Source organism: Nerophis lumbriciformis, linkage group LG15 (assembly GCF_033978685.3).
Source record: "Nerophis lumbriciformis linkage group LG15, RoL_Nlum_v2.1, whole genome shotgun sequence".
Taxonomy (NCBI): Eukaryota; Metazoa; Chordata; class Actinopteri; order Syngnathiformes; family Syngnathidae; genus Nerophis; species Nerophis lumbriciformis.
Window position 1 is genome coordinate 14,497,197 of NC_084562.2, and position 12,337 is coordinate 14,509,533.

Here is a 12,337-nt window from a genome sequence, read left to right on the forward strand (position 1 = left end):
AGCGCTAGTGACAATGTGTGTGCGTGTCGGCAGGGTGGCATCCCCTTATGTTCGTTTGATATACAGTACTGTTTAGGGCAGGGATGTCAAACATGCGGCCCGCGAGATGAGTTTTTAGATTAAAAGAAACTGCTGTTCTACATGTGTCCACTGGATGTCGCAATAGCCAATGTAAAACAAACAGGAGTAAAATAAACAATTGGTAAGCCCACTTAAAATGCTGCATGAGACACTGCACATTGATATAGTTCTGCGAAAACTATTGTCTTTTGTGCAAATTTAAAGACAGTGTGTGATTTACTGCAGTGCGTCAGTCTTACATTTTTATTGTTTTGTTGAAATTGTTCACACTTTGCACATATTTTATTGTTCTATCAATACACAATGATGCCTAGAAGACAGGGAGTAACTCAACTCTCTTGAATAGTTTCTACCTCAGTTTGTATGGTTTGTTGAGTTAGCACAGGTTTAATATGTGGAAATGATAAATGAAGCAATTCATACATAGAATATTTTTTATTTATTCAGTTATTTGTTCAATCCTAGATGGGCTGTGACTTAAAGTTGAATTGCTTTGTAGATACACTGAGATTAAGTCTAAGTTAATTGTGTTCTTCATGGTGTTTTTGAAACTGCACCATTTTGTCCTCAGAATTTTCCACTAACAAAGTAGAACAAAGAAAACTATCTGAAGTTGTCATAGTTGTATTTTTAGGGTATTATGCCATGGTTGTAGCCGTTCGGCCAACATGGGAATAGATTTCCCTCCATGCGGCCCCTGAGCTAAAATTAGTTTGACACCCCTGGTTTAGGGCTTATTACTGTGTTCAAAGTGTACAAACATTTACTAAAATGTGGAATTTTTTGGAGGTTGGAACCCATTATTGATGATTACATTGTTTCTTATGGCAAAATGTTCTATACTATACAAACTTTTGCATACATGAACCCTGTTCAATTAAGTTCTCAATTAACTCAACAAAAAATGTAATCACTCTGATTTTCTTTAAATATGTATTGGTATAGGGGCAGCACGGTGGAAGAGGGGTTAGTGCATCTGCCTCACAATACAAAGGTCCTGAGTAGTCTTGGGTTCAATCCCGGGCTCGGGATCTTTCTGTGGGGAGTTTGCATGTTCTCCCTGTGACTGCGTGGGTTCCCTCCGGGTACTCCGGCTTCCTCCCACCTCCAAAGACTCCAGCGCCCCCCGCGACCCCAAAGGGAATAAGCGGTAGAAAATGGATGGATGGATGGTATGATATTCCGGACTCCAAGAAGCTATTTTTTTCCTACACTTTGAACCCCGCGGCTTGTAAAGCGTTGCGGCTAATTTATTGAATTCCCCCCCGCTAATTCCCATAATGTTTTGTGTTCAATAGTTTTCATCAAACCCAAGCAAAGGGCTGAAAGTGTGTGTTATTGCCATCTTTTGGACGAATTCGCTCACTGCAGGCGCTGCGGGTTGAAAATGTACTTCCTGTTTTAATGCCTTAAACCGGAAGTAAAACTGTCCATTGCATTTTTGCTCAAAAAGATTCTTCATTCATCACCCTAAGCAACGTTTATAAGTTTCACAGTTTAACTAAAGCAATTCAAACTTACTAAACCGTTGCATGTGAGATGTGTGTTGGAGTGTTTTATGCATACTTGTACACGCGCTATAGCAATGTAATGAAGCTAGCGTCATTAGCGTTAGCTAATATGCTAACATGTCTACGAGTGTCTGTGTTAGTATTATTAAAGGGGCTGTTTGCAACATTTACACAGATGCCTAGAAGGCGCCAACTTTACAATGTATTTTACACAGTATATCCCGCCCTCTTTCAACTACTCATGGGTAATGACGGAATTTAGGTACGTACGTAACCCAAGCACGCACATTAGCTTTAGGTGTTGTTAACTAATAATAGCAATTTGGATAGGTAGTGTTAGCTGTCAATTAATGTATATTCTATCATAACAACATGACTACAAATTGTTGCTTTTGCATGTGTGCACGCTCCATGCGCGTACGTGTTGTATAACAAACATATTACATTAACTTTGTAATTGTAAAGAATATCAAAAATTGTCATACAAAGGTGTTCTGTTAAACTGCTAATGGTAACTTAAGCCAGCTAGTGGTTTTCTTGTCATGTTTTTTGCTTTGAAAAATATAACTGTGAGGAAGTTGCAAACAGCACCTTCAACTTACAATGGCATTCTTTTTGTATTGTTTCAATTTCACAAACTCCTCAGTAAATTCACCAAAGCATTACAGTGGAGTTATCAAGTTTGTTTAGCTGATTGGAGAGCTAATTCCGCAGCTAGTGGGTCCATGACGATGACTTCTGTTTTGCTTGGTCAGCCGTTTTACTGCCGTGTTACAGACACCAATTGGAAACAATTCAGGGATGTAAATACCGTATTTTTCCGACTATAAGTCGCAGTTGTGGGTGCGACTTATACTCAAGAGAGACTTTTGTGTGAAATTATTAACACATGACCGTAAAATATCAAATAATATTATTTAGCTCATTCACGTAAGAGACTAGACGTTAGTGATGGGTCCGGCAACACAGACGCATCCGCGCATGCGTTGAGCTCATAGAGCAAAACCCTGTGTCGGTGCGCGTACCGCTTTTAGAAAGTCACGTGACCGATCATGAGCTGTTTTGGTCACGTGACCGATACGCGAACTGTGTCGCACTGACACCTCCTCTGTGCCCTGTGAGCGGGTTTTTTCTACAGCAGGAGAAATAATAACTAAGAAGAGAAAGCGTCTAAAATTGAATACGTTGGAAAAACTGTTTTTTTTTAAATAAAAATGTGTAAAACAAAATAATAATAATAATTTCCAGGTCCACAAGCATCCTCATACACAACACGTTCTCTTAGATTTCCATGTTATGATACATGTTCACATTATTTATTGACTGTATCTAAAAAAGATTAAAAATATATTTTTATTTAAATGAAGATATGAAATAATCCTAAAGGAAATACAATGACTTGGTTTATATTATTGTATATACTAGGTCATAAAATCAGTGTCAGTTGAGTCGGTCCATAGGTTGCCTGTAGGGATTTTTAATGTCCAGCAGATGTCAGTATTTAGTGACACAGTATCAATACAGTTTTGCAATGTGTCGAAACGCTTCATGAAGCCTCATCAACCCATCACTACTAGACGTATAAGATTTCATCGGATTTAGCGATTAGGAGTGACAGATTGTTTGGCAAACGTATAGCATTTTCTATATGTTATAGTTATTTGAATGACTCTTACCATAATATGTTATGTTAACATACCAGGCACGTTCTCAGTTGGTTATTTATGCCTCATATAACACAGTGGTCCCCAACCACAGGGCCGCGGCCCGGTAAGTGGATCGATTGGTACCGGGCCTCACAAGAAAACAAATAAAATCAAAAATAATACAAAAAATTATATTTCTGGTTCCTACATTGTATATCAATATATATCAATACAGTCTGCAGGGATACAGTCCGTAAGCACACATGATTGTATTTTTTTAATGACAAAAAAATAAATAATTAAATCAACCCCCCCCCCGGTCAAATTTTCAAGCGTTGACCGGTCCGCAGTTACAAAAAGGTTGGGGACCACTGATGTAACATACACCTATTCAGCCTGTTGTTCACTATTCTTTATTTATTTTAAATTGCCTTTCAAATGTCTATTCTTGGTGTTGGGTTTTATCAAATACATTTCCCCAAAAAATGCGACTTATACTCCAGTGCGACTTATATATGTTTTTTTCCTTCTTTATTATGCATTTTCGGCCCGGTGCGACTTATAGTAAATACGGTAAACATTTATAGAATCTTTTTGTTTAAATAACTCAATTCACAAAGTATATAACTGCGGCTTATAGTCTGACGCGGCTAATGGATACAAATGTTTTTCTTCAAACATTTCGTGGGTGCGGCTTATATCCCAGTGCGCTATATAGTCCAGAAAATATGGTATATAAAAAAAAATTCCCCTGTGGTCTGAACTGTTGTATTAATTATTGTAGTCCTTCATTGTATAGGTAATTGGACAGTGTACCCCGAACACTAGCAAATAGAATTAAATACAAAGCTATATAAAATATAATCTCTGTAAAACCACTGTGTCAAAGCCTCTAATCCCCGCAAAATTCAAGTCCTGTATCCTAAAAAAAAAAAAAGTAAAAGGAGTGTTTTATATCCCTATGCTGCCTTTTTCACCAAGAAGTTTTTCTGTGGTGGAATCCTGAGGCTGCTTGGTGGGAGTCCTCTTCATTTCTCGACTTCTGACCCATGTGTAGGCTGAAGAACCGCAAAGAACCAACATGTTACTAGTCCACCACAGAAGGCTTTTACTCGAAGAGTTGTACACTACCGCAATAACAGTCTGAGCGCAGGACTTTGCCGTCCCTGAGACGTTATGTGTCAGCGGACTGGTGTACTTAATCTGGAGGCCTGTGACGTAGCCAATGGCAAAGCCAAACACTCCTCCGAGCGTCATCATGCCCCAAAAACCCGCGTCAGCGAGACGGCTGAAATTGGCGACACGGCCCAGCTCTCCAAACACCAGGATGAGCGGGAGGAAGAGGATGCAAGCGTTGATATTGTTATAGTAGGACAGTTTCCAAATATTGCCATCCACCGCGGGCATCACCTTTTTCGTGTAGATGGCATTGAGGGAGACGCAAGCACTGGCGAGCACTCCGAAGAAAACACCGGACCAGGAAAGGGAGCCTGCTAGGCCCTCCTGGTCCACACCCAGCCAAAATCCACCTGAGGAAATAAAAAAGCAGAGTTATGTGTAGTTGAATCCGAAAAGGGAAAATATATTTTTTAAAGAGACATTTGTGATTAAAGGCTATATACAGTCGTAGTCAAAAGTTTACATACACTTGTAAAAAAACATAATGTCATGGCTGTCTTGAGTTTCTAATCATTTGTATAACTCTTATTCTTTTGTGATAAAGTGATTGGAGCACATACTTGTTGGTCACAAAAAAACATTCATGAAGTTTGGTTCGTTTATGAATTTATTATGGGTCTACTGAAAATGTGAGCAAATCTGCTGGGTCAAAAGTATACATACAGCAATGTTAATATTTGGTTACATGTCCCTTTGCAAGTTTCACTGCAATAAGGCGCTTTTGGTAGCCATCCACAAGCTTCTGGCAAGATTCTGGTTGAATTTTTGACCACTCCTCTAAATTTGCTGGTTTTCTGACATGGACTTGTTTCTTCAGCATTGTCCACACCTTTAAGTCAGGACTTTGGGAAGATCATTCTAAAACCTTAATTCTAGCCTGATTTAGCCATTCCTTTACCACTTTTGACATGTGTTTGGGGTCATTGTCCTGTTGGAACACCCAACTGCGCCCAAGACCCAACCTCCGGGCTGATGATTTTAGGTTGTCCTGAAGAATTTGGAGGTACTCCTCCTTTTTTCATTGTCCCATTTAATGCACAAGTTCCATTGGCAGCAAAACAGTCCCAGAGCATAATACTACCACCACCATGCTTGACGGTAGGGATGGTGTTCCTGGGATTAAAGGCCTTACCTTTTCTCCTCCAAACATATTGCTGGGTATTGTGGCCAAACACCTCAATTTTTGTTTCATCTGACCACAGAACTCTCCTCCAGAAGGTCTTATCTTTTGTCCATGTGAAGGGACGTGTAACCAAATATTAACAGTGATGTACAGTATGTATACTTTTGACCCAGCAGATTTGGTCACATGTTCAGTAGACCCATAATAAATTCATAAAAGACCCAAACTTTATGATTTTTTTTTTGTGACCAACAAGTATGTGCTCCAATCACTCTATCACAAAAAAATAAGAGTTGAAGAAAGTATTCGGAACTCAAGACAGCCATGACATTATGTTCTTTACAAGTGTATGTAAACTTTTGAATGTATATACCGTATTTTCCGCACTATAAAGCGCACCGGATTATAAGGCGCACCTTCAATGAATGGCCTATTTTTAAACTGTGTTCATATATAAGGCGCACCACATTACAAGGTGCATAGATTAGACACTACAGTAGAGGCTGGGGTTACGTTATGCATCCATTAGGTGCGCCTTATAGTGCGGAAAATACGGTACTTTTTTTTTGTTTCTCTCTCTTCACTGACTGTTGAGTTTAGTCTAACTGAATTGTCTTCTTGTTTTCTCCTTTTCGCTGTTTGTTTGTGATGTTTTGTGGACATTTGCATTGCCAACATGTCAATGTATACTGCTGTATATGTGTTGTAAAAACTGAAAATCCTAAATAAATCTTGAAGGCCTACTGAAACCCACGACTACCGACCACGCAGTCTGATAGTTTATATATCAATGATGAAATCTTAACTTTGCAACACATGCCGATACGGCCGGGTTAGCTTACTAAAGTGCAATTTTAAATTTTGCGCGAAATATCCTGCTGAAAACGTCTCGTTATGATGACGCCGGCACGTGACGTCACGGAATGTGGAGGACATTTTGGGACAGCATGGTGGCCAGCTATTAAGTCGTCTATTTTCATTGCAAAATTCCACAGTATTCTGGACATCTGTGTTGGTGAATCTTTTGCAATTTGTTCAATGAACAATGGAGACAGCAAGGAAGAAAGCTGTAGGTGGGAAGCGGTGTATTGCGGCAGGTGTTGTGCTGGATAACGCACCCCCGCCGTAGAATGCACCCCTTGACTGGTGTGCCTGATAACACAGCCGGTGTTTCATTGTTTACATTCCGGGAAGATGACAGTCCAGCTTTACCATTGGCCTGTGGAGAACTGGGACAACAGAGACTCTTACCAGGAGGACTTTGAGTTGGATGCGCAGACACGATACCGTGAGTACGCATGCAGCTGCGGCTTCCAAACATTTGATCGCTTGCCCGTACGTACGTAACTTTGGGGACTTTGGGGAAATATATGTGCTGTATGAACTTTGGGGAGGTGAACGGTACTTTGGGCTGTGGGATTGAGTGTGTTGTGCAGGTGTTTCAGTTGTATTGGCAGGTTATATGGACGGGAGGGGGGAGGTGTTTGTTATGCGGGATTCATTTGTGGCATATTAAATATAAGCCTGGTTGTGTTGTGGCTAATAGAGTAATATATATGTCTTGTGTTTATTTACTGTTTTAGTCATTCCCAGCTGAATATCAGGTCTCACCCGCCTCTCACAGCATCTTCCTTATCTGAATCGCTCCCACTGCCCTCTAGTCCTTCACTCTCACTTTCCTCATCCACAAATCTTTCATCCTCGCTCAAATTAATGGGGAAATCGTCGCTTTCTCGGTCCGAATCGCTCTCGCTGCTGGTGGCTATGATTGTAAACAATGTGCAGATGTGAGGAGCTCCACAACCTGTGACGTCACGCGCATATCGTCTGCTACTTCCGGTAGAGGCAAGGCTTTTTTATCATCGACCAAAAGTTGTGAACTTTATCGTCGATGTTCTCTACTAAATCCTTTCAGCAAAAATATGGCAATATCGCGAAATGATCAAGTATGACACATAGAATGGACCTGCTATCCCCGTTTAAATAAGAAAATCGCATTTCAGTAGGCCTTTAAATAAAAAAAAAAATAGTTTGTCTACACGTATGTAAACACTGCATATATATCCATGAATACATACCAAGAATCAACCCGCAGCATGATATGGCTTTGAAGGAAGTGGTCTGTCTGAGGATAATGTATGACATCAGTACATTAAACACCGTGCTGAGGGATCGTCCCACCGTGTAGAAAGCCACTCCGACATGTTTCAGGCACAGGTTGTTGAAGGTGATCATGCCGATGAAGACCACCGACAGGGGCAGAACTTCCCGGGACGTCTTCAAGTCGAATTTAACCGACGGGAAGTCGATCAATTTGGGGTTGAGGGCAGACAACAACTGCATGACCCAGCAGAGTCCCACCGTCACCAGGCACTGGTAGAAGGTCACAAACAGCGGTGCGTCCAGGTCGTGGTTGTCCAGGAGATGGTTATTGAGGAACACCATGGTTATGGAGATGAACCAGTACAGCGCCACCACGGCTGCTATCCTCAAAGCGCGGAAAACGAAGGTCTCTCCGAGTCCGTCTTGGTCCACCATTTCCGTGCCGGCCATCCTCAAAATACTGGAGCGCTTCAGCTGCGTTCTGTTCATGATTGAATAGAATTACGAAGGTTTTAGGTTAAGGGGAAATAAATTGTACCAGACATGACTGGTCCCACTTCATAAGATGTCGTTCCCCCTCGGCGTCAACATTCTAACTTCCGGTCTTCTATTTTTTTTTTTTAACTTCCGCCTTCACTTTGCAGGAAGTAAACACTATTTTCAGTATTATTTAATGTATTTATATGTAATGTATTACATTTATATATTAGTCGAATACATTTGTGTGTGGCATTTGTAAATATACAACCATGAGTCCATCCATCCATTTCCTACCGCTTGTCCCTTTCAGGGTCATAATACAAATGAAAAAGGACAACGTCAGGACATTTGTGTAATTAGAAAACGAATACCGTATTGTTCTGTTTATTTGACTTATGGACATTTTTTTTTTACATTATTTGTATTTTGTATTAATCAATCCAACAAAATAATACACAATAATACCATAATAATACAATTCCAATTATAAAACCAAACCAGGACCAGCAACATTCAGAATAGCAATCAACAGAGCAATTGACAGGACACACAAACATGACACAAAACAATCCAAAAGTAGTCAAACAAAAATGAATAATATCAACAACAGTATCAATGTTAATAACAAATCCAACATAGCAGTGATTAAAAATCCCTCATTGACATTATCATTACAGCCATTTATAAAAAAATAAATACAAACATTAAAAAAATGAACAATAGTGTCACATTTGCTTACACTTGCATGACATCTCATAAACTTGACAACACATTGTGTCCCAATATTTTACACATAGATAAAATAAGTCATATTTTAGGTACATTTAATAGTTAAACATTGTTTTTTTAAATTGTTTCTTGTAATCCAAGATGTCACTTTATTTTGGACGGTGTACCGGAAGTATATGTATTTAAACGTACTTTATTCGATATATTAGTCCAATAAATTTGTTTGTGACACTTGTAAAAATACAACCATGAGTCATAATAAAAAATGAAAAGGACAAAGTCAGGACATTTATGTAATTAGAAAACGAGTACCATAGTGTTCTGTTTATTTTACTTATGGAAATGTTTTTCATTTTTGTATTACTCAATCCAACAAAATAATACACAATAATACCATAATAATACAATTGCAATTCCAAAACCAAACTAGGACCAGCAACATTCAGAATAGCAATCAACAGAGCAATTGAGAAGACACACAAACATAACACAAAACAATCCAAAAGTAGACAAACAAAAATGAATAATATCAACAACAGTATCAATGTTAATAACAAGTTCAACATAGCAGTGATTATAAATCCCTCATTGACATTATTACAGCCATTTACAAAAAAATAAAAATAAAAATAAAAATACTAATAAAAATACTAATAAAATAAAAAACATTAAAAAAATGAACAATAGTGTCACAGTGGCTTACACTTGCATCTCATTAGCTTGAAAACACATTGTGTCCCAATATTCTCCACAAAGATAAAATAAGTCATATTTTAGGTACATTTAATAGTTAAAACATTTTTTTTAATTGTTTCTTGTAATCTAATATTTAGCTTTATTTTGGACGGTGTACCGGAAGTATATGTATTTAAACGTAATTTATTAGATATATTAGTCCAATAAATTTGTTTGTGACACTTGTAAACATACAACCATGAATCATAATAAAAAATGAAAAGGACAAAGTCAGGACATTTGTGTAATTAGAAAACGAATACCGTATTGTTCTGTTTATTTTACTTATGGAAATGTTTTTCATTTTTGTATTAATCAATCCAACAAAATAATACACAATAATACCATAATAATACAATTCCAATTCCAAAACCAAACCAGGACCAGCAACATTCAGAATAGCAAACAACAGAGCAATTGAGAGGACACGACACACAAACATGACACAAAACAATCCAAAAGTAGTCAAACAAAAATGAATAATATCAACAACAGTATCGATGTTAATAACAATTCCAACATAGCAGTGATTATAAATCCCTCATTGACATTATCATTACAGCCATTTATAAAAAAAATAACATTAAAATTAAAATTAAAATTAAAATAAAATAAAAAACATTTGAAAAATGAACAATAGTGAAAATGAACAACACATTGTGTCCCAATATTTTCCACAAAGATAAAATAAGTCATATTTTAGGTACATTTAATAGTTAAACCATTTTTTTGTTTAATTGTTTCTTGTAATCTAAGACTTAACTTTATTTTGGACGGTATACCGGAAGTATATGTATTTAAACGTAATTTATTAGATATATTAGTCGAATAAAAATGTGTGTGGCACTTGGAAAAATACAACCAAGAGTCACAATAACAATTTAAAAGGATAAAGTCAGGACATTTGTGTAATTAGAAAACGAGTACATATTGTTCTGTTCATTTTATTTATGGAAATTGTTCTTGTAATCTCAGACTTCACTTTATATTGGACTGTATACCGGAAGTATATGTATTTAAATCTAATTTCGAATAAATTTGTGTGTGGCACTTTTAAAAATACAACTATGAGTCATTGTACAGATGTAAAAGGACAAAGTCAGGACATTTATGTAATTAGAAAACGAGTACCGTATTGTTCTGTTTATTATATTTATGGAATTGTTACTTGTAATCTAAGACTTCACTTTATATTGGACGGCATACCGGAAGTATATGTATTTAAACGTAATTTATTACATCTCTTAGTCGAATACATGTGTTTGTGGCACTTGAAAAGCACGCTAGTATACGACCATTAGTCATAATAAAACATTATAAGGACACGGCCAGGACATTTGTGTAATTAAAAAACAAGTAGTTTATTTATGGAAATTGTTCTTGTAATCTAAGACTTCACTTCATTGTGGACGGTATACCGGAAGTAAAACGCGAATACATTGTTATACATTGTTGATCCAATATTTATAAAATAATCAGAAACAGTTGACAAATCATTCTCTATTCAATTAATTTTCTCACAATACTTATTTAGTAATAAATAATATATCACTTTATTGATATCATATACTTACACTGTACTGTATGCAACGCTCACCCATGCATGCACGCTCAGAATAATAATGTTCAAAACAAGCACAATAGTAACATTATAAACTAAAACTCAACTAAATTTATGAACATATGGGAAAGAGGGGAACAAAACGTTGTATTTGCACTTACTTTGTTAAATATTCTTGATCGTGCCGTCGCCGGAACATCTATATAGTTCACTGCACTTCCTTTAGTTCTCTGTTGTTTCTATTTAAAGGGACAGTGTATTATTGTTTATATTTTTGTAAAACTTTTAGTGTTATTAAAATGTGGCAGGCAGTCTTATATCGATATAGTTCATTAGAGACTTTTTTTTTAACTCAACCTCATTGTTTTTTTACTCATAATATTTAATTTTACAACTTAATGACGTTTACTGTAATACACCATCTGGACAGCAGATAGCAGCAAACGAGTGAGTCTCTTTTAAGATCCTCACAGGGTTATCTTTTTTTTTAAAGTGTCTATTTGTAAGATTTCCATCAATTCATATGAAGGAAATAGACACTTAAAACATGCCAATAAATGAAGTGGTATATGGTGTATGTTGTAAACAAAAATATATATATACTACCAAAGCTTTGGCATTCCAAACACTGTTTACCTCGCAAAAAAAATAAAATAATAATAATAATGAAAAATATACAAGACTCACAAAAAGTTAGGGACAATTGGCTTTGGAGGTATATTTCCAGGATGAACTGAAAATGAACTATAACCCTTAGAAATTGACTTAATTTTATTTGTTGAAGTATTTTTTGCAACTCTTGCTGTTCTCTGACACGGAGCTGCATGGAAAAGGTGTGTTTGATCAATGGGTTCAATTAAAATTGGTATTTAGGAAATTAATATTTATTCACAGTTTGACTTCATGAGACAGTGGGCCATTTTTTGAAAATGCCAGTATATGGATCACACACCTCTAGTGAGAGTTATTGCATTCAGACTTAGTTGAAGTATGAACAGGACGTATTACATGTGGGTCACAGCTCTACTTTATAAACAACGTCAAGGTGCAACTTACATGATGAAACCTTTTAGGGTACTTAGTGTAAAAATGAAGTTACTGGAATTCTGACACATTTATTATGAAACATACACATGGGAGTTGTTAAATAGCCTCTATTTGTCATGTGTGTAATAATCGATAAGAAGAT

General features: G+C 36.9%; 1 protein-coding gene across 1 annotated transcript; it reads right to left on the minus strand.

The window, feature by feature from the left end:
- Positions 1-2,434: 2,434 nt before the first annotated feature.
- slc35c1 (solute carrier family 35 member C1) lies at positions 2,435-11,370 on the minus strand. Its single transcript, XM_061975364.2, has 3 exons — positions 11,310-11,370; positions 7,619-8,124; positions 2,435-4,767 (listed from the first exon to the last, which is right to left on the minus strand). The coding sequence occupies exons 1-3, from the start codon at positions 11,345-11,347 to the stop codon at positions 4,190-4,192; spliced, it is 1,122 nt and encodes a 373-aa protein (XP_061831348.1). The 5' UTR covers positions 11,348-11,370; the 3' UTR covers positions 2,435-4,189.
- Positions 11,371-12,337: the final 967 nt, after the last annotated feature.

Coding starts and splice junctions, on each gene's coding strand:
- slc35c1 (XM_061975364.2), bottom strand. CDS start 11,347: ATGTTCCGGCGACGGCACGATCAAGAATATTTAACAAA. Junction 8,125..11,309: donor GATCAAGAATATTTAACAAA/GTAAGTGCAAAT, acceptor AATCATGAACAG/AACGCAGCTGAAGCGCTCCA. Junction 4,768..7,618: donor ATGCTGCGGGTTGATTCTTG/GTATGTATTCAT, acceptor TTATTTCCTCAG/GTGGATTTTGGCTGGGTGTG.